Here is a 23,266-nt window from a genome sequence, read left to right on the forward strand (position 1 = left end):
ATTGGTACAAATGGAAGGCTATTTGTGGATCAGGAGGTGGCTGGTGCTCAGTGTCTTAAAATGGTGTGCACTAGATTAGAGGCATGATTCTTTCTCCCAGGGAGATTGTACCTAGGTGCTTTACTTTTTGCTTCTTATTCTCACTGCATTGTGTCTGCTTTCAAAAGACTTCATTTTTCATGTTAACAGTAGGTGTTATTGTTGCAGAGAACAGTACAAGTGAGAGTAGTTTATGTTGAATTATTACATATTCATTACACAGTAGTGCAATTAAAAGGTGACAAGTCACAGGATTAAATGGCATAAAAATACTCAGTCCCAATCTCCCAAAAATTGAAAGCAGGCAGTTGTATTTACCTCAACCTCCAGAAAGTCGTGGAGCTTCTTGCATGTGGCCGAGAAGGTCTCAGAAGTGCCAAACTCAAAGTACCACAGCTTATTCTTTGTTCTGAAAAACAAGACAACAAGAAGTGTAAGGGGACTAGGAGGAAACAAAAATCTATCTCTCCCCACATCAAAATCTACTGCCATACAGTCAGCAATACAAAAAGTGGTTGAAGTGATTTCCCTCTCTCTCCTCGCAATTTCTCGCTTTTAGTTAGTCTGGGTTTTATGGAATAGCTCTCTGTCTATAATAGCATTGATTCATGTAGTTTGTCAGAAATGTATTTATTTCAGACTTTTCAGAATTGACTTGGAAGTATTCTCCACCATTGTTTATCAACAAAAAAATATCTAATAATAAAAAACGTTTTATCGTCATATACACAGGAGAGGTGCAGTGAAATCTGTTGTTTTACAGGGTCAGCCATAGTAGTACGGCGCCCATGGAGCAAATTAGGGTTAAAGGCCTTGCTCAAGGGCACATCGACAATTTTTTCACCTTGTTGGCTTGGGTAATCAAATCATCAAACTTCCGGTTACTGGGCCAGCCCTCTAACCGCTAGGCTACCTGCCCCCTTATAACCCGTTACCGTGAATACCATCCGCCATTGTTTGAGAATTTAAAATACATTTGATATTGGATTTTAAACATATTCACAAAATCCAATCTCCAAAAACATACAACGTCATTCATTAATCATAATGTCTCACACACGTAGAAGCCCAAAGACTAAAGTAAAGCCGATTAACCACTAGAGTATGTGGGGTGGGTACCTTGCATTAAAACACAGCAAGGGGTGAGAGAAGGTAATCTAGCTGGCCCTTCAATTAACTGAGGACTGGGGTGCTGCTACTGGTTCCTAGGGACACATGATCCCAGAGCTAAGCCTGATGATCAATGATCCTGCAAGTTAGAGTCACCATCTATCTGTCTTTATAACAGAGTGATACTCTGTATAGAGCTGTATGCTTTTACATTACTGAGCCGGCTTGTATTTATTAAGCGTCTCAGAGCAGGAGTGCAGATCTAGGATCTGGTCCCCACTGTCCATTCATTACAATATAAAACTGATCCTAGACCAACACTCCTACTCTGAGATGCTTTATGAATACTGTCCCAGACTTTAATCTGAAGATTGGTGCAGAATGTAGGCTACATCTTAAGACAGAGCAAGCTGTAAAACAAAGCAAATAGAAACTTTGAAATACTCCACGTGGACCGCTGAGTGAGAATGGATAACTGTAGGCCTAATACACAAAGGGAAATGAACATACAGAACAGAGAATAAAAATCTCTATGAAGACAGGATTTCTTATAGACTCTCCAGGCTTAAAAGGCCTACAAGGTGAATCAATATTACTAAACGCTCTGGTAGCCACAGTTTGGCCAGCAAAGATTACTTGTCTCAACTTATTGCACTCTGCCCATAGAGTTAGTGAGCCTTGAAAGATTCATAATAACTCACAGCTCATCCCCCTTTGAGCAAGAATTAAGGGCGGAAAGAAGATATCTATCAACATGTGCTAAGAAAGATGTTCAAACCTCCCTCCCCTGGCAAAAACAGATGGAGCAGTCTGAGGAATATTAGCTACTCTTTGTAGATTCTGTACTGGACATGTAGTACACATTGGAGTTCAGTTTAATAAGTGAATTTAATGAGGCATTAATCAACCTCAGGAGGCTGAAGAAATTTGGCTTGTCACCTAAAAACCTCACAAACTTTTACAGATGCACAATTGAGAGCATCCTGTCGGGCTATATTACCGCCTGGTACGGCAACTGCACCACCCACAACCGCAGGGCTCTCCAGAGGGTTGTGTGGTCTACACAACGCATCACCGGGGGCACAATACCTGCTCTCCAGGACACCTACAGCGCCCGATGTCACAGGAAAGCCAAAAAGATCATCAAGGACAACAACCACCCGAGCCACGGCCTGTTCACACCGTTACCATCCAGAAGGCGAGGTCAGTACAGGTGCGTCAAAACTGGGACCGAGAGACTGAAAAACAGCTTCTATCTCAAGGCCATCAGACTGTTAAACAGCCATCACTAGCACAGAGAGGCTGCTGCCTATATACAGACTTGAAATCATTGGCCACTTTAATAAATGGAACACTAGTCACTTTAATAATGCCACTTTAATAATGTTTACATATCTTGCATTACTGATCTCAAATGTATATACTGTATTCTATACTATCTATTGCATCTTAGCCTATGTCACTCTGTCATTGCTCATCCATATATTTACAGTTGAAGTCGGAAATTTACATAAACTTAGGTAGGAGTCAATAAAACTCGTTTTTCAACTAATACAAAAGTATCTATATCCACAGTAAAATAATTCCTATATCAACATAACCTGAAAGGCCACTCAGCAAGGAAGAAGCCACTGCTCCAAAACCGCCATAAAAAAGTCAGACTACGGTTTGCAAATGCATATGGGGACAAAGATCGTACTTTTTGGAGGAATGTCCTCTGGTCGGATGAAACAAAAATATAACTGTTTGGCCATAATAACCATCGTTCTGAAAATTGGATATATTGAAGCAACATCTCAAGACATCAGTCAGGAAGTGAAAGCTTGGTCACAAATGGGTCTTCCAAATGGACAATGACCCCAAGCATACTTCCAAAGTTGTGTCAAAATGGCTTAAGTACAACAAAGGCCGTCACAAAGCCCTGACCTCAATCCTATAGAACATTTGTGGGCAGAACTGAAAAAGCGTGCGCGAGCAAGGTGGCCTACAAACCTGACTCAGTTACACCAGCTCTGTCAGGAGGAATGTGGCAAAATTCACCCAACTTATTGTGGGAAGCTTGTGGAAGGCTACCCGAAATGTTTGACCCAAGTTAAACAATTTAAAGCAATGCTACCAAATACTAATTGAGTGTATGTAAATGTCTGACCCACTGGGAATGTGATGAAGGAAATAAAAGCTGAAATAAACCATTCTCTCTACTATTATTCTGACATTTCACATTCTTAAAATAAAGTGGTGATCCTAACAGACCTAAGACAGAGGATTTTCACTAGGATTAAATAGGAATTGTGAAAAACGGAATTTAAATGTATTTGGCTAAGGTGTATGTAAACTTCCGACTTCAACTGTATATATTCTCATTCCATTCCATTCCTTGTTCCATTAGGTTGTTGTTGTGGAATTGTTAGATATTACTTGTTAGATATTGCTTCACTGTAGGAACTAGAAGCACAAGCATTGCTACACTCGCAATAACATCTACTAACCATGTGTATGTGACCAATAACATCTGATTTAATTTGATTTTGGACTGAATGCTGCTCTAACATTCATAGCATCACATCACATCCATAGAGAGAAAGTTTATGAGCACCAATGTCTCTTTATAGCGAAATGCTTGACTTTCTTTAGAGATTTCTTTGAAAGCACACCTCACAGCCATTGGTTAATTTAGCCAGAGACCCCAACAGATGATTTATCATCATGGAGAGAGAGAAAAACAACCTTACAACAGTGCTGACATGCAGAACTGAATGCAATAAAAAATGGCCTTCTTTTAGCTGGAATCAAAGCCTTACTAGCGGGATGTATTAGTGTAAGCAAAGTAACAATCACTAAATTATTGATTTCCTCATTAGGAGTTTTGTCAGGACCATTTAGCCGCTTTATAAATTTGCTTTCATTAGCCACTTGCAGGATAGCCCGGCTCGATGTTGATTTATAATGTGCAAGATGGTCAATAGGTGCGGGAAGAGAGGAGTAAAGGAGAGAAAGGGAGAGCAAAAGAGAGAGCGAAAGAGAGAGAGAGAGACAGTGGAGGGAGACATGGGGCATGCTGAGAGGGCCTACTACACAATAACACATCTAGCATCTTTCTAACATGACTTCCAACAGCTGCCCTGGGCTCCATGTGCAAACCTCACCATAAATCTGTGTGCTTAGCAGACCTATCATTCAAAATACTCAAATTGTGCTTGATTGAACTTGCCTGTTGAAATGTACTAATAGGAAAGTCCCAAAAGTGCACAACTCCCCCCCCCACCCCACCCCACCCCCCCCACCCACCCGACCTAGGCTAAAGCAAATGCGCAATGTAGGCTATTTCAAATACTATTTTAACCCAGGTCTGGTTCCTTCTCTTGAGAAACGTGTCTGTGACAGCCGAGAACTAAAACAAACTCCTGTTGTAGACAAAACACAAATACAGACGTGAGCATAATTTGCAAGCCAACAAATGCGGTGGCCTATTCACGAGTCTATTCAAAAACAAAGCAACTTGGGGTGTGACTGAAACTAAACGATGTGCAGTCTTTACACCTGCAGTGAGCTGTTGGACGAATATTTTTTTGGGGGGGTTTGTTTTAGTTATTTTCAAGAGGCCCTCGCACATCTGAAGCACTGCGTCCTCTAAGACACAGGGGAACTACCCAGATCTCCACGCAGCTGTATTATTTGGTTGCCAGGCGGAAAGTTTCTCTCTGTTTACATGAGAGGCAAACTCAAGAGGCTATTTATCTCCTCTGACGTGCACTACCTTTTTGTACAGTGCACCCCATATCATCACAGTAATAGGCTTAATAAGCTTAATACAGTATGTCTAAAACACAGCACATACAGTACACACAGCACATACAGTACACACAGCACATACAGTACACACAGCACATACAGGACACACAGCACATACAGTACAATATAACCAAAACCAGACATGGCACTTTCTAGAGAGTCTCAAGTCGACTTTGTAGTAGTTAAAAATGGGAATAGATAGCTGACATCTGAATGTACTGTTTGTTCCCTCCACTTAGGATGTCTAAAACACTTGTAAAAACATACAGTAGTTGTTACAGCAAATTCACAATTATAGTACTATAAAGGTTATATTTTACTGTAACCAAAATCAAAACGCAGCACTTTGTCGTCCTCAAGTCTACTGAATGTAGCTAAACAAGGGAATAGATAAAGTCAAAATCAACATATACTACTACACATTGACTTCTTTACAGTACAATATAACCAAAACCAAAACGCAGCACTTTGGCGTCCACAACTTTGTGTAGTAGTTAAACATGGGAATAAATGGAATTGATAGAGTCGACATCTGACTGTCCTGTCGATTCCCTCCACTTAACCTAACAAGAGAGCCATGGCAACAAATCACGGCCTTATCTCCCTGCTCATTAGATAATTAGGAGCATCCCATTGGCCCCATCGGATTCCCATCCTTTATGTGCTGATAGACTGGCGCTCAGCACCATGATCTGAAACACAGCTGGAACAGGGAGAAGCTCCAAGGAGATGGCCATTGAGGATCAATGGAGAATCAACTGAAAATGATCGTCTGAACAGGCTGATACTTTTAATGTGGGTCAAGAGGTTTGACTTTGCAATAAAAGTGAATATAAAGGGGTTTCATTAACCAGAGTGTGTCCAAAATATCATAACTTAGAATATATCACAAATGTAAATTAATTTTGAAGATCAGATAAACAAAGAAAGGTACTTTTTCCACCACTGAGTGCACGAGAGACAATATGTAGCTACAACTTCGATGTCAAAAGACAACACTGTCTCAGGTTTCACCAACCACTGAAGCAAGCAGCTCCCTGCGCAGACTTAGCACAGTATTATGCCCCTGTTCTCTCCTCATCAGTCAACTCATCTACTTTATAAACCCCTGTCTCGTCACTGTATTAAAAAGTGTCAAAGCCAAACAGGCTTCAGTGTAGCATGGCTAGGCTATCCCCAGGCCACAGCACCTTGTAATACTCTTTAATGCTCTTTCTACTGTCCACTGCTAGCACGAGGCACAGAGCCATTGATTTTTCCCTCTGACACTTAATCTAAGCCCCCGTGATCTATGACCTTATTTTCACACTAATTTATTTTTGATCAGAGGTGATAAATATCACATTGACATAACCAAGTCTTTGTGCATTGCATCAATGCACTGTTTTGTTTAACATGACACCGCCCCGAGTGCTACAACTCTTGACTGGCAGCTTGAAAAATGGCCTGTGTTGTGTTGTCTCCCCTTTCTTAAAGAGATAAAACAGTACAATGAATGGGTTTAAACTACAAGAAAATTATCCCTGGGTGTAATTATAATATCAGTATCATCCCAGCAAACTAAAATTGTTCTCATAACACAAAAACGGTTCAGTCTTGATGAGTTTGTATGAAACATTCGCCTGATGTTGCAAGATCGTTCCCAGAACACATTTAGCCTGTTCTTTAAAGGTTCTCAGAATATTTCACTAAATTGTCGGAACATTGTGGGGATATCACAAGGTTCCCAAAACACTAAAACTGTCCAGTTGTGCTGACATTCAGATAATGTTTGTCTCAGGGTGCACAAAACGTTCCTTTGGTGTTGCAAGAATGTTGACAGAACAGCGTGCGAGTTCTTTAAAGGTTCCCAGAACATTTAATTAGGTTATGGGAACAGTGTGGGTACAAGATATGATCAGTTGCGAAGACGTTTATACAATGTTTAAGTTAGTATATTTGACCTTGTCTTGGAGGTACCCTGATTGGTTATTACATTTTTGCATCTGAACTCCTAGAGTGTGCGGCTCGCTTTTTCAAGTGTTCTACTCCGCTAGCCAGCACCTCGCCTAAACAGCTGTTAGTTTCTTTCGCCTCCAGACTAACATTGTCTTGGAAGCCCTCAGAAAATTTCAAGAACATTTAGAAAATGTTATATTAAAGTTTTACCTAATATTATCACAACATTCTCAGCATCCATATTTCTAGTTCCTTGAAGCATAAGAAAGCAGATTGGAATACATCCCAATTATGTTTCCCTATAGATTTAATGGCAATTTGCATTTGAAGATTGTATTGTTGGCCAACTACAAAGTGATATAGACACACAGCATTTAATTTCATCCATTTAATTAAATGTTGTTATCAAAAACATTATTTTCATGATTTGGGGATGTTATCATCATAATGTTAATACAATCCAACTAGAACTTAATGGGAATCTTAGCTAATGTTCTGGGAATGTCCCCGGTTTGCTGGGATAGATCTAATTATTTTATCTGAGTTTATAAAAATTGTCCTTGTCATTGGAACTTTTCTGTTGCAAAGCTCAGCTCATACTAAACTCAGCAAAAAAAGAAAAGTCCTCTCACTGTCAACTGCGTTTATTTTCAGCAAACAACATATGTACATATTTTTATGAACATAACAATATTCAACAACTGAGACATAAACTGAACAAGTTCCACAGAAATGTGACTAACAGAAATTGAATAATGTGTCCCTGAAAAAAGGGGGGGATTCAAAATCAAAAGCAACAGTCAGTATCTGGTGTGGCCACCAGCTGCATTAAGTACTGCAGTGCATCTTCTCCTCATGGACTGCACCAGATTTGCCAGTGACTTGCTGTGAGATGTTACCCCACTCTTCCATCAAGGCACCTGCAAGCTCCAGGACATTTCTGGGGAGAATGGCCCTAGCACTCACCCTTCGATCCAACAGGTCCCAGACGTGCTCAATGGCATTGAGATCCAGGCTCTTTGCTGGCCATGGCAGAACCCTGACATTCCTGTCTTGCAGGAAATCACGCACAGAACGAGCAGTATGGCTGATGGCATTGTCATGCTGGAGGGTCATGTCAGGATGAGTCTGCAAGAAGGGTACCACATGAGGGAGGAGGATGTCTTCCCTGTAACGCACAGCATTGAGATTGACTGCAATGACAACAAGCTCAGTCCGATGATGCTGTAACACACCGCCCCAGACCATGACGGACCCTCCACCACCAAATCGATCCCGCTCCAGAGTACAGGCCTCGGTGTAACGCTCATTCCTTCGTCGATAAACGCAAATCCGACCTTCACCCCTGGTGAGACAAAACCGCGACTCGTCAGTGAAGAGCACTTTTTGCCAGTCCTGTCTGGTCCAGCGACGGTGGGTTTGTGCCCATAGGCAACGTTGTTGCCGGTGATGTCTGGTGAGGACCTGCCTACAAGCCCTCAGTCCAGCCTCTCTCAGCCTATTGCGGACAGCCTGAGCACTGATGAGGGATTGTGCATTCCTGGTGTAACTCGGGCAGTTGTTGTTGCCATCCTGTAACTGTCCCGCAGGTGTGATGTTCGGATGTACCGATCCTGGGCAGGTGTTGTTACATGTGGTCTGCCACTGCAAGGACGATCAGCTGTCTTAGGCATCTAATAGTACGGACATTGCAATTTATCGCCCTGGCCACATCTGCAGTCCTCATGCCTCCTTGCAGCATGCCTAAGGCACGTTCACGCAGATGAGCAGGGACCCTGGGCATCTTTCTTTTGGTGTTTTTCAGAGTCAGTAGAAAGGCCTCTTTAGTGTCCTAAGTTTTCATAACTGTGACCTTAATTGCCTACTGTCTGTAAGCTGTTGGTGTCTTAACGACCGTTCCACAGGTGCATGTTCATTAATTGTTTATGGGTCATTGAACAAGCATGGGAAACAGTGTTTAAACCCTTTACAATGAAGATCTACGAAGTTATTTGGATTTATACGAAATTATCTTTGAAAGACAATCCTGAAAAAGGGATGTTACTTTTTTTGCTGAGTTTATAAAGAGGGGTCTTGTTTTTTTTCTTCCAATATCGAAATACAAATAATCCTAGATTCATCACAATAAATATACTGAAGTAACATAATGGCTTGTAAGGGATATGGTCGTATCAATTGTTATAATATAGGGACTACAATAATCAGACACATAAAATCTAAAAACTATCTATTTATTTAATGTACATTATTTTCTGTCTGTTATCTCTCCCTAGACGTGAACATACTGCTGGTGGGAAGGTGTGAGAAGGAAACCGTGTAGCCAGCTGGTGGCTCTGCAGGGGCTATGGGGGCTCGACAGAGGATGGGGGACACAACAGGGACTAGGAGACTTTTGGAGGAGTGATGGGGAGTCAATATGTGGTTGGGGTCTTGGACAGTAAGAGCTGTTGTTACAATGTGAGAAATCAGAGGGCATTGAGACTACTATAGGGCTTTCATCTACAATCTTAGAACAAAAGGGTTCGATGGATGTCCCTATTGGAGAACCCTTTATGGTTCTAGGCAGAACCCATTTTGGTTCCGTGTATCACCCTCTATGGAAACGGTTCGAAATGGAACCCCAAAAGGTGATATCTGGAACCCAAAAGGGTTCTACACCTTTTCTTTCTAAGCCTGTATAGAAGTATCATATGAAATATTACATACCAACCAGTTTGAATTAGAGTTTATGGAATTTACTGAAGAAGACTGGTGGCTCACTTCTGAGGTCCAGACAAGTGTGAAACTATGTTTATATAGGATATGGTTGTGTGTGTGTGTGTGTGTGTGTGTATATGTCCATGCATTAGTGAGTGTGTGCGTTTGTTTATATTTGTGTGTACAGTATATGTATGCGCTCACTTACCTGCGTATGCGCATGTGTGTGACTGTGTGTACATTCACGCTGGGCTGGGGACAGGGCCACAGGTGAGATCTCTCTAAATTACACTCACAAGTGGCCATTAATTATAGATGACATCCTGGTCAGACAAACGATTTCATCCTCAAATGAGGTCCGAGGGCGGCCTCTGCCCGGGTCCACAGGGGCCCTGCGGGGAAGCGGTTTGGGAGTGTGTGTGGCAGTGTGCGAGTGGATCCAGTGGGCCCTGTGCACACGGCAGGCTTTGATGAACACACTCATTATGCTAAAGAGCGCTCCATGCCTGGGCTTCCCTGTGCCTCCAGGAAAGGTTAACGCCGGAATGGTTCAACAGAACAGCCACAGGCTACATAAGGGAGAGTGGTAATAGAACCAGTGCTTAAGACAGTAGTAGTAATAGACTGCCATACATCATATACAATAATACCTCAGGCTTAGAACACAGACCCGTGTCGGTGGCCACTGAACTGTTGCTAACAGATTATTGAAATTGGCTGAAAGTGTAACTGCTTTTGAGGGTACAAAGGCAAAGACGACGACGACGACGACAAAGTCTATCTCGCTATAATCTTGTATTTTTCTTTCTCTCCATCTCTCTCTCTTTCTCCCCCCCCCCTCTCCCTTACTTTCTCTCTCTCTTGCTGAGGCAGAGATTAGTGTGTAATTACATGGGAGATCAGTAACAAGAGAGAGAAAAAGGAGCAGTATGTTTGAACTAGGCAGAGGGAGGTAGTGTGTGGCGTCGTCACGGGTCGACTGATTGTCTTACTTTTAATCCTCGACCTCATTATCACCTCTTGGTCAGGCTGCAGTCAGTAAATGAATCTATCTGCCGACGTGTCAAATCTTCACACATTCTCCTTCATAATCGCCCAGAGGTGCCAAAACAGAGAGGGAGTCACCCCCGGCCGGGCCCCAGCATTCATTACATTCATCAACCAAATCCCCTCATTCCATAATTTAAAAAACAATATGCCATTATTTTGTTGCTAATTAAACCTGATCAAATATGTATGTCTTCTTTAAGGTCAACCCGACGACAAATGGAATTGACATGCTCTGAAGAAAGAGAGAAAGACAGAGAAATAAATGAGGAAAGGAGTGCAGAGTCGGTTGTGATTTCGATGGGGGGGGGGGGGGGGGGGGGGAAGGGAGTGGGGAATGCTTCTTCCACTCATTGTAACTTAGTAGCCTCCGGTGCCAGGCCTGATGGCTGCTGAAAGACTCTAATACAGTAACTGAGAGATGGTGAATATATCTGATAAGGAAAAGACATTTATGTGCAGTTCAACTGTGACATCACCATCTGTGGAAACGGATCGACATGGAACCCCAAAAGGTGATACCTGGAACCCAAAAGGGTTCTACACCTTTTCTTTCTAAGCCTGTATAGAAGTATCATATGAAATATTACATACCAACCAGTTTGAATTAGAGTTTATGGAATTTACTGAAGAAGACTGGTGGCTCACTTCTGAGGTCCAGACACGTGTGAAACTATGTTTATATATGATACGGTTGTGTGTGTGTGTGTGTGTATGTCCATGCATTAGTGAGTGTGTGCGTTTGTTTATCTTTGTGTGTACAGTATATGTATGCGCTCACTTGCCTGCGTGTGCGCATGTGTGTGACTGTGTGTACATTCACGCTGGGCTGGGGACAGGGCCACAGGTGAGATCTCTCTAAATTACACTCACAAGTGGCCATTAATTATAGATGACATCTTGGTCAGACAAACGATTTCATCCTCAAATGAGGTCCGAGGGCGGCCTCTGCCCGGGTCCACAGGGGCCCTGCGGGGAAGCGGTAGGGAGTGGGGAATGCTTCTTCCACTCATTGTAACTTAGTAGCCTCCAGTGCCAGGCCTGATGGCTGCTGAAAGACTCTAATACAGTAACTGAGAGATGGTGAATATATCTGATTTGGAAGAGTCAGTTATGTGCAGTTCAACTGTGACATGTGAGAATGTGTGTCAGGCTGTGTTTTTGAGTTAAGACTGCTGTGCACTTTCATGTGTCTTGTTGTTGGCTTTACACAGGCCCGGATGTTCTATCCTGTACAGACAGTGTTCTCTGTCTTACACCCGCTATTGAACACTGTTCATACACTCGGAAGGAAATGGCTCCATGATAAGTTGCATTCTACTTGCAGTGGACATGAGCCCCTTGGACAAATCCAACAAAATATACGCTACCTTGAAAAACTATAATCATGCATTATTCAATTGGCAAGGATAGTGTGTAATAGAGAGATCCTAAACCCATTCCCTCCTGTAAATTATTCATTGAATTCAAATAACAGATGGTATAATTTTCTTTAAATATCTCAATCATTTTTCACATGGGCTTAAAATGGTATAAAACAATATATTTGATGTCTTTGTATACATTATTTTTGTCCTGTGTATTAATATGTACAGCCATATCGTGTTACTGAACAGTTTGGGAATGGAGATTTAACCTAATGATTCAAAAATATACAGTTGTGGCTAAACCTGTACCTTCAATGTATGGCAACAGTAGCATTAGAATATGCCTAAAACACACATACCGTTCAGTAAAAACACAAACTGCAATGTAAGGAACATTTGAGTTCTCTCACATATATCTCTTTGCACTGCAGCAACCCTTGCAGATCACGTATCCTAAACGAACCTTTGGATAATAGTTTGCGGTATGTTGAACTAAAGTCAGAGTAAACATGATAAATGAGTACAAATGGGATTATTAGGAGACTGTGTGTCATCACTCCGACACACGCATGATGTCAAACTACCCAAGCAAATTCAATTACCCACGCCATTACTCCCTACTGCTAGTGGAGACGTATTGGTCGTGTTAAATATTGATGGGAACATAGATGCCACATTTGTTCATCTCCAAAGGTGAACACATCTATTTAAGGTAATCACAGATGCTAAATATGAGACAAGTCCATTTACTGTATCAAGTGACTACTGAAAAAAGAAGAAGAAGAAGAAGAAGAGTCTATTGCAATGAGGGTTCCGGCCATGTTTTTAGAGCTTTCTGACTTGGTGAGTATTTCTGTTCATAGATGTCACCCTACCAGAGGTTGAATGCCACTTTTTCCCCCCATATTGCTAAATGAATATTAAACTTCAGAACCATCCCTAGTATGTTTGAACTATATACTTTGACAGGACCCACTGTATACATTTACCAATCAAACAATCTAAAAGTCCCCCTTGTACCAATGGAAAATCCTCTCGACTCATACATATATTTGTAGTAAACAAAATAAATTCAGTAAGAGATGGCTAAAGTACGAGGAGAGAGAGAGGGGGAGGAAATACCAGTGCTAACCACATACCAGTTAGAAGTGGCAGCTTCACAGGTGCTGACAGTCAACAGGGGGGGTGGGGGGGAGTTAACATGCAGTGTTGGTGAAGTGTTGGTTAAAACCCAACAACACATACCTGCTGTTAAAGCGTTCAGGGTGTCTCTCCCTCATCATGTGGAACCGATGTGCAATGGAAGCATCCTAAATAAGGGAGAGAAAATAACATGGATTCAGCAATGACTTTTATTTTGATACTCATTTATACAGTGGAAAAGGCCTATTAACCAATGGACACCAATGAACACACCTACTCATTCCATTTGTCCACTTTTTTGGTTGCTACATGATTCCATATGTGTTATTTCATAGTTTTGAGGTATTCACTATTATTCTACAATGTAGAAAATAGTAAAAATAAAGAAAAACCCTGGAATGAGTAGGTGTGTCCAAACTTTTGACTGGTACTGTATATTAGGGGTATAAACCTACATAAATATTTTCATTTTGAAATAAGCTACACAACTAAAATAGTTTAGATTTCTATTTGGGATGTTGTTATTTCAATTAATTAATTGATGAGATATGAAGATCTCAAAATACAGGCAAGATGTTGGTACTAAAACCAATATGATGGCTTTTTAACACCAATTAAAGTCAACTTCTTCCCCTCTGCTGATAAGCATCTCAGCCAACTTTCTATTGCACCCAAAAAATGACACATATGCCCGATGCATATTGATATGCCTAAACAGAACCAGGGTGTTTTTGAATTCCTGGCCAACTGGAAGGCGGGCGGTGGTTGAGGTTTGAGCCAGGGATGAGGATATTGACAGAGAGCTTGACGAACAGCACGCCGTCTTTCCACACAGGCTAATTAATTAAACACACATTGCTAGTAATCACAGCTCCCAACGTACAGGATGCTGCCGGCTCCCCTGGCAACCAACTTCTCTCTCTCTCTCTCTCTCTCTCTCTCTCTCTCACTCTCTCACTCTCTTACTCTCTTACTCTCGCTCGCTCGCTCTCTCTCTCTCTCTCTCTCTCTCTGACCCGGGGCTAGTACCGCATTGGTAGACTCACTGGCAGTGTTGGGTGTGTGTGTTTGCGTGCAGGCATGTGTGATGAGAATGACAGACTGTGAGATTGACAGCTACTCTATTAATCAAGAGAATCTAAGGAGTAAGTAAATCTGTGCATGTTTGTTGAAAAATCTGTGTGTTCTATGAAATGCTACCAAAAAGTATACTACCCCTGGGCCAGAATTGACCATGGTCTTTGTGAGTCACGGTGATTGCCAAGTAAAAACAACAACTGACGAACAGTCGTCAACCACAAAAAGGGGGGGGGGAAACTTCAGGAAACTTTTAGGGTTTGTTCCTATCCCCCCCACTTGAGCAATCTGTTTTGACCCGCTCCATGTTGAGTGGCTCAATTGAAACGCCAGCCACAGGGAGGACCCCCTGCTAGCTCTCAGTACAACATGTAGGAGAAACCCAAAAAAAATCAATGCCGTTTTCTTGATGTCTTTTCAAGACGCTGTTAAATAAAGACCAAAGAATTTCCAAGATCCCCGCAGACTCTATTTATCTTCAACAGGAGCCAGAAGAGGTGAGATGATGGATATATCTGAAAGATTGGAACTTGATTTTCTTACAAACAGGACAATAACTGAAAACGAGAGAGCGAAAGGAAGGAGGAGTTGTTTGAAAATATACTGCAGCTCAGAAACCAGGGAGGATCCACTTCAAGTAACCTCCAAATTGAAGAAGGTACACTATAACCCTGTATACGGTATGTTGAATCAAATCAAAGCAAACTTTATTGGTCGCATACACATATTATGCTGATGTTATCACGGGTGTAGCGAAACACTTATGTTCCTAGCTCCAGCAGTGCAAAACAATACACGCTAATCCAAAAAATACATTAAGAAATATAGAAATATTAGAATGATCAATGTTAGAGTCCGGTGTGTATAGACATTGGTGTGTACAGACATTATGGACAGTATATGAATGGAAAATGTGTGTGCAGTAGTAGTTATATAGGACGTGCCTTGACTAGAATACAGTATATACATAAGAAGTAGATAAAACAGTATGTAAACATTATTAAAGTGACCAGTTATCACTGACTATGTACATAGGGCAGCAGTCTTGAGTACCAGGTGTTAGCCGGGTAGTAACAGTGACTAAAGTTCAGGGCAGGGCACTGGGCAGAGGCCAGCTAGTAGTGACTATTTAACAGTCTGATGGCCTGGAGATGATCTTCTTGGCCTTCCTGTGACACCAGGTGCTCTAGATGCCAGCACCCTCTGGAAAGTCCTGCAGTCCCGGATGGTGCAGTTCCAGGCGGTGATACAGCCTGACAGAGTGCTCTCAATGGTGCGCCTGTAGAAGTTCCTATACTTCCGGTAGAAGTTCCCGTCAGTCTTTAACTGTAACTAGATGGACTGCTACTGCAACTACATTCCACTAAAGCTACTTTGTCACTTAGGGCCAATGTAATGTAGAGCAAGTTCATATGTAGATTAAGAGGACATTAACAGTAGATCATCTGAACTGATGATACAAACATCTTCAACCTCAATCCCCAAACAGCAGTAGGACAATGAAGTCTCTCTCTCACGCTCCCTCTCACTCATCTTGGGGCCGCCTTCAAATAATTACCATTGTAAAACTCTGGCACCCAAATTAATACAGTACATGTGTAATGTAATACGCCCTCATAGCTCAAAGTTTAGTCCAATTATGAGTGGTGCTCAGGCAGCTGATGACTCTCCTTCACCGGGAGAGTAATGACTTTGACATGCGAGCCTGGGTCATTAGACGAACTGACTGCATCATCTTAGGACCTCCTCTGTGATTAGGTCTGTCCCTCAGCACACTAAGCCCTGATTGAGATCATTACACTTCACGTCACTTTAACGTCCTCATAAAGGGATGGCGCCATTAATTCCATTCAACTGGACGGAATGGCTGGATTGGAAGCATAGGAACAGGAGGTGTGCTACAATAGTTGACGATTTGAAGACTTTATGACTTGAGTTTGGTGTAAATCTTGTAAAAATGGAAGAGGAAGTTGTAGGTGATCCTAGTACTTTGTGAAGTTTGACAGGAATGGTACGTTTTGAAATATACTCTCCCCATCCAACACTTTTACCCATTCATTCACCGACCCCTGGGCTTGTACAAGTTCAAACAGACGCCTTTCGGTTTGTGCAATGCCCTAGCCACCTTCAACGCCTGATACAATGGCAGGTTGATGCTTATTGTCATGAATCTTGCCCTGGAGACAGAAATGAGCCATTTCCACTAGCTGCAAAGTCAAAATTGGCTATGTTGTAAAGATTCAGGACAACAAAAATGATATTTTTTGTCTTAATTTAAGGTTAGGTTTAAAATCAGATATTATGACTTTGTGGCTGTGCCAGCCAGTAACCGTTCTGCAGAGCTGCCTCCAATGCAATAATGCCAATAAATGCCAACCTGTGACGCAATGCTTAGAATTTTTAAGATGAAAAAAATGTGCACACTGTACATAAAATGTTTGAAATCCAAGAATAAGATGCTTATGATTACACTTTTCTGTGGCTCGACATAGTGAACCCTTTTGGTTACTACTGATCCTCCGAGTTTGACTCTACAGAAATGTCATTACAGAAAAAAACTTTCTTCATCTGCATAATCTCTGAGGTAATTATTAGCTTGACTTGTTTCGTAATCTTTATTGTATTCTGTGTTTTTTTTTCCCCAACGGAAAGCAAAATTTGATGTGAAATGTGACACAAAATATATCACACTCAATTCCTTCGAGAGCTCAGAATCTTCCTAATCCAGGGGCAAACAACTTCATTTGTCAACACGTTCGTTAGATACTAATCCCACTGTTAGAAGGCCATGAAAATAGTGTTATAACAATGAAGTCTATTGGTTGCAAGGGCTTAAAGTAACACTTCTGCTAAGGCTACTACTGTTGTTTGGTAGAAGGGTATTGGAATATCTGTATATGCATTCCGAAAACATGTTTTGCCTCAAGCCATGACGAATATTGAGGGATTATGAGAGAAATGATCTTTATTTATTCCAATGCTTACAACCCCTTCGTCTGTTAAGTGGACCTACCTTCGTCAATATGGGACAAAGCAAAGGCATTTATTTGACTAACATTTGTAAGGACATGCATCCCTCATTTCCCCGTCATGTTTCGAATGTCACAACACCAAGATGCCGCCGTCTCCCAACCTGCAAATGTCAATTACCATATTTCCCCTGACATTTATCAGTAATGACCCACCCGAGCAGGGTGTAATCAGTGTCATTATGTTGAAGATGGACAGAGATGGGCCCGACTCTGCTGTAGACGAGTTTAAAGGTGCCTAACACCACGCAGATGCACAACATACTACATATTCTTCAACCAGAGGTGGTTTAAGTTTAAGCACATCTCAATAAAGGCTTATTAACTAGCATTTGATCAAAATGAGTAAGATTACTCAGAAGAACACATGATTACGTTGCTGCTTTAAATTCGGTATACCGTGTTATCCAATTGAGGACTTTATATTGATTATTCAATTGAAATGGATGGTTCACGATAAGCATGAAGTTGTCAGCCTTGTTGTTTTAGGTGAGAGCCTTAGATCTAACATGGCCCCTCTCCTATTGACTAGTCCAGTTTGTTGACCCACTGTTCTTGCTCAAAGGGATAAGTTTTAGATATTTAGACATGTGTTTACTTATCTTGAAAGCCATCTATGGACATGGAGCGACTGCAATCCACACGTTTGTTTTGTTCAAACAGCCACTGCCAAGATTTGCTAGCATTAGGAAACACATTTTTCAAACCGCTTAACTATGCCTTTAATGTGACAAATGCTCTGTATATTAGTGTAGGCAACTCACCACCCCAATGGAGAAATAGTTGTTGACGATGCTGTAAGGCACAGAGTCTCCCCTCTCTTCTTTGTCTGTGGGTGTGACGTCAATCTTCCAGCGGTCCAACATCACCTCAGAGCTGTTCTCTATGTCCCTCAGGATGTTCAGAATGCTCTCTCCCTCATAACCTAACACATAAACAACGTAGGTTAGCTTATGTCGTAGATAATACCTCAGAACATAAGCTAAAACACATTATAGTATAGGCCATAAGTATTTTAATATAACATTATTCTCAGGACTTTTAGCTATTCTAACTATTCATTGATACTGATTTATTCCTACATGAAAACATAGACAAAATAAAATATAGTTACATCTAAATTCAATATCATGAATCATGTAATTGGACCAAAAAAAATAGAGTACACACATTTATGTTTCCTTCATTTAAGAGGAATAATATAACGAATTAAACATTTTTTGCACACTTTGGGTCATTAAATTGCTAAACATACCTCCTCCCCATCGCAGACACCTTGCCAGGTCATTTCCTGTTCCAAGGGGAAGTACACACACAGGGGGGTTCCTGTCCAGATTGGCCTTATCTACACAAGAGGTACAACAAAAAACATCCTACTTTAGTATTACTACTATGCCATTTATCAGACACTTTTATCCAGAGCAACTTAGAGTCAAGCATGGCTCCCGAGTGGCGCAGCAGTCTAAGGCATCACATCTCAGTGCTAGAGTCTCACTACAGATCCTGGTTTGATTCCAGGCTGTATCACAACCGGCCGTGATTGGGAGTTCCATAGGGCGGTGCACAATTGGCCCAGCGTCGTCTGGGTTTGGCCCGGGGTAGGCCGTCATTGTAAATGAGAATTTGTTCTTAACTGACTTGCCTAGTTAAATAAAGCATTTTACGTACGGGTGGTCCCGGGAATCAAACCAACTATCGAGGCGTTGCAAGCTCCATGCTCTACCAACTGAGCTACAGAAGACCACACCCCCACATTCTGACCACAACAACAAAACTGAACACGAATCCACTTTAATATACTGTATCTTTATTTGATTTCACTTTGATTTGCCCAGGTCTCTGAGTAAAAAAACAAATCTCAGTCAGTGCAGGTTATCTGACCATCACTCAAATCTAAACTCTGTGCCACAACAGATAGACCTTGACTCGACGTGAATGTCCAGTCTCACAGGCTATTTCTGGAGTACTGTAGCATTCGTTCTGTCCATGTTATTACTTCTCTTTGTTTTGATTGAGAAAAAATGGAGGCAATTTTTAAAAGGCAGAACCAGGAATATGTCTTCGAGAAAAAATTGACTTCAGGCAGGCTGTTTCTCAAATGGCGACTAATATGGCGATTTTGAACTCACATAATCACCCTATTTTACCTCCCTTGAATACGCCGGCTTGGACGTAATGAAAATATTTATGTACAAATCATAAAAGTATATTTGATGATTTCTTGCAAAATAACGAGAGCACTGTTTATTTCAGCAAAGTAATACAACATTATAATAAACAAAACACACAAAAGATTTGACGGTACGGCACAAGGTTTTGAAGAGAGCACGATGAAATGTTAAGGAAAGGGGAAAACTGTTATAATGCAAAAGTTGTTATATTTAGAATGTAAATACAATTTTTATTATGAAATTGTGAGGACCAAATTCATACTTAGGGCTAGTTCCATTCATCCCACTAGTATACTCACTAGTGTATACCGGGATGTGTTCACCAGTCTGTTCACCAGTGTAACACTGGTGTGGCAGTGGAAGTGCACACTCACCTATGAAATCCAGAATCCAACCGACTGTCCCATCCCCACCACAAGCTAACACTCTGAAATCTGGAACCTCTCGGAAGAAATTCAACCTTGAACACAACCAAAAAAAATCATATACACAATACCAGTCATGTAATGCAGGAAATAATCCCCTTTTAGAGAGAAACACATTATTTTCTTTTTCTACTATACATTAATTAAAAACCTTTAGACATTCTGCCCTGAAAGAATGTACTATTTTGTCGAATAGTAAATTAAACTCAAGGCTATCTTATTCAAAGGTACTGGAAGTGTTTGCTCTCCATACTTATCCCTATTTTATCTCACATCTATACTGTAACTCTGATGCACTGGAGCGGCTCTGCAAAGGCCCCTATAATCTCACAAAATAACACAGATCACATTGACAATTATTCCTTCAGCCAGCTAGTCTGTTCAGAGGCTAATCGGATCAAGATGGCCAATGTTCAGTCCAACTTCTTCCGTTCCTTCACAATAACAAAGCCCTAACTGAATGAGGGAGCCTCCAAACCTCATACGGCAGATAAATTATTCGCTCAATTACTCTCCAACTGGGACTGCAAACCGCATTAGGTGCAAAACAGACGGCCGCGAACATGAAAGGCAACTTTGGGGATATTTAAATACCAAGAAACAAACACTTAATTTGGGCTAATTGCGTTAGCGCTAGTGCTAATTGACAGCAGTGTGTGCAACTGCCTCAGCCTGCTAGTGGCCACGGTGACCAGTCACCTTGTTAATGCCAACCGCATTACATACACTTCACCAAATATTAACAAGGTTACAGCCGGGCAAGGTCATCTGGAATGTTCCCAGATAAAGATAGAGAGAGGCTTCTTCTGAGCGCAACACGTCTCTAAGAGCCTCGTCAATAAACATGGCCTTCCCAGCCATTAAAGCTCCAAACACAGAGAATCAACAGCGAAGACACAATATGGCCGACAAGGTCAATTTCAAATCTTACAACTGTGTAAGATAGATCTATGGAGTAAAGCCATTGTTTTGCCCCTCTTGGCCACTGTAATTCTGAGCACAAACTAAACCGTCTACAAAAGTTTTTCCTCTTTGCAAACCACTTACATTCTGCTTTCAAAACCTAATCAAAATCAAGCAACATTAGAGCAAGGCAGTGATGTGTTCCTGCATTTCAGAATGCTCCGAAAGTCATGTGTCTAAAACGAAAGGGGCAGAACCTTGTGCATTGACATGACCTGCTCATCTTCTTAACCATAGACACGGATAGTCCAACAACCCCAGACCCATGCCTGTGCAGCCTACAGCGGTATGCGTGATCACACATCAACATGCCTCGCGTCACTCACAATATATCGCTATTGCCACCCACTGTAACCACTACTAGACTCAAGCACAGTGTTGTTGTCTCACTGCTTGTGATCTCTGATCTCACCTTTCAATCACGTCTGCATATGAATCCTGATTGAGTGAGAGGCTCAAATTGAGAGACCTCCCTTGCATGAGATGTTGGATATTATGACTGGGCAACAGCGGAATACATAAGGGCTTTGTAAACAGTCGCTCATCCTACACTCTGATTCCACATGTAACTTGAGGATAATAATGATAGTTGAATCATGACTGTAGAGTGTTCTGTGCACTTTAGGTGATGTTGCGGAGTCTGTGTGAGATGATTAGAGCAGAACTTACCCAGGCATGGGTCCGTTCTTGGCCAGGTTGTATACCTGCCGAGGGTTTAAGAGGTACTGGAATTTTCTGTAGATCCTGGAGGAGAGGAGAGGAGAGGAGAGCAGAGCAGAGCAGAGCAGAGCAGAGGAGAGGAGAGGAGAGGAGAGGAGAGGAGAGGAGAGGAGAGGAGAGGAGAGGAGAGGAGAGGAGAGGAGAGGAGAGGAGAGGAGAGGAGAGGAGAGGAGAAACAAGGAAAGGAAGAAAGAAGAGGATGAAATTGTGACAACCAGCAATACAGTGTTGAGTTGACCCACAGAAACCTAATGAAACATCTCCCCCTTACAGCTACCACAGAACATCTGGATTGTGAAGAAAAGTCCAAATGCAAACACTTAACTGAAATGTGATCAACATTGTCTGTATGCCGTTTTGCTACAGTATGATTGACAGCTCCAATGCCCTATCCCAGTGTCATTGTCAGCAACTGGGAGGGCTATAGGAAGAAGTCATTAGAAAGACTAATTCATTTTAATTTACATTTCATTATATCAACTGGCTCAAGTCATATTTTGATCTCATCATTTAAACAAATGAGGACTGGAGTAATAAGGAGTAGAATGAATATGTTCAGTAATAACCCAATTAGGCCCTGGGTTAAAGAAGGAGGTCTAACCTATACACTGACCACCAGGGATGTGACAGTCAACGACAGCGCCATCTAAGAACCTCTGCTGAACCAGGCAGGAGTCCGTAGGTACATGTTATTGTGTTTCTATTTGACTAACTAAGCCTTGAGCACTCCGTGTGCAGCCGGGCTACGCAGTTCTGGGAATGGCTTTTTACAGAGAGGTAGAGCGTGGGGAGAGAGTGTGCTTACCTGTCGCCCTGCTTCCCTCCACTCTTTGGATTCACAAACACTAGCAGAGGATGAGTTCCCTCTATTGTTGTGATCTATAGGAAAATATATCAAAACAGAAAGCGAATTTCAGTCCAATTGCTTATAATGTAGTAGGCTGATCTTACGTTAAAGTATAGCATAAAATCATTATTATAAGCTGTGAATAAAAAATATTTATATTCTAGTTACTGGTATCGACAATTAAAAGTTCAAACATTTCTCATGTGAACCACAGACAAAACCCAACAAAATCCTAGGAAATCAACTGAACAATACCCCTCCTAATTCAAGTTATAACCATCACCATCTCCTGATTGGGAGAAGCAGTTTGAGTCTTGAGTGACACGGGGGCTATCCTTAGAGACAAGCCCCTCTATCGCTACCTCTGGTAGAGCAGTGGCTAGAGAGAAGCAGTAAGGCCTCTAACACAGAGGAGGCAGCCAGGGCTGAGGCGAGGCATAAACAAAACAAGCCCTAATCGCAGGCTGTAGCCTACGAGTTGGCCTTCCTGCCGCTCAGTGGCGGGCGGCGGTGACAGTGCGCCCGTGCAGCTCCCTGACACAGATGAAGCTCTTAACTCTCCGTCTGCTATCCCAGCAGGCCGAGCGGTGGATTAATGAGCTCCCTGTCCAGCCAGGAGTGATCCATTACTTCCTCTAATTATAAATAATAATCCTGATTATTATGCTGGTTAGCCGGAGAGGGCAGAGATGGATGTGGCGGGGAGATGATTCAGGTTGATTGTCACCGGTTGTCTGTCTGTTAGATATTAGGGAGGATTTGGATGGAGCTGATTCTTGTTTTGTTCACCAGTAGAAACTAATCTCATATTAATCCTAACAGAGTCATTTTATATTATCCTGCGCCCATCAAAGTCTAAATTGTGGTTAGATTTGAAATGTCAATTTAAAGTACATATTTT

General features: G+C 41.8%; 1 protein-coding gene across 1 annotated transcript in view; it reads right to left on the reverse strand.

Moving 5' to 3' along the window:
• Positions 1 to 23,266, reverse strand: part of LOC110515948 (diacylglycerol kinase beta) — a 65,406-nt gene that overhangs the window by 11,379 nt on the left and 30,761 nt on the right. Inside the window, exons 15-21 of the mRNA XM_036973408.2 lie at positions 22,324 to 22,397; positions 21,468 to 21,542; positions 19,785 to 19,870; positions 18,495 to 18,584; positions 18,004 to 18,164; positions 13,236 to 13,300; positions 358 to 448 (exon numbers count right to left, since the gene is read on the reverse strand). Of these exons, the coding sequence (XP_036829303.2) occupies positions 358 to 448; positions 13,236 to 13,300; positions 18,004 to 18,164; positions 18,495 to 18,584; positions 19,785 to 19,870; positions 21,468 to 21,542; positions 22,324 to 22,397 (642 nt within the window). The remainder of the gene's footprint in view (positions 1 to 357; positions 449 to 13,235; positions 13,301 to 18,003; positions 18,165 to 18,494; positions 18,585 to 19,784; positions 19,871 to 21,467; positions 21,543 to 22,323; positions 22,398 to 23,266) is intronic.

This window comes from Oncorhynchus mykiss, chromosome 3 (assembly GCF_057628025.1).
Source record: "Oncorhynchus mykiss isolate SJ-2025 chromosome 3, ASM5762802v1, whole genome shotgun sequence".
In the NCBI taxonomy this organism is placed as follows: domain Eukaryota; kingdom Metazoa; phylum Chordata; class Actinopteri; order Salmoniformes; family Salmonidae; genus Oncorhynchus; species Oncorhynchus mykiss.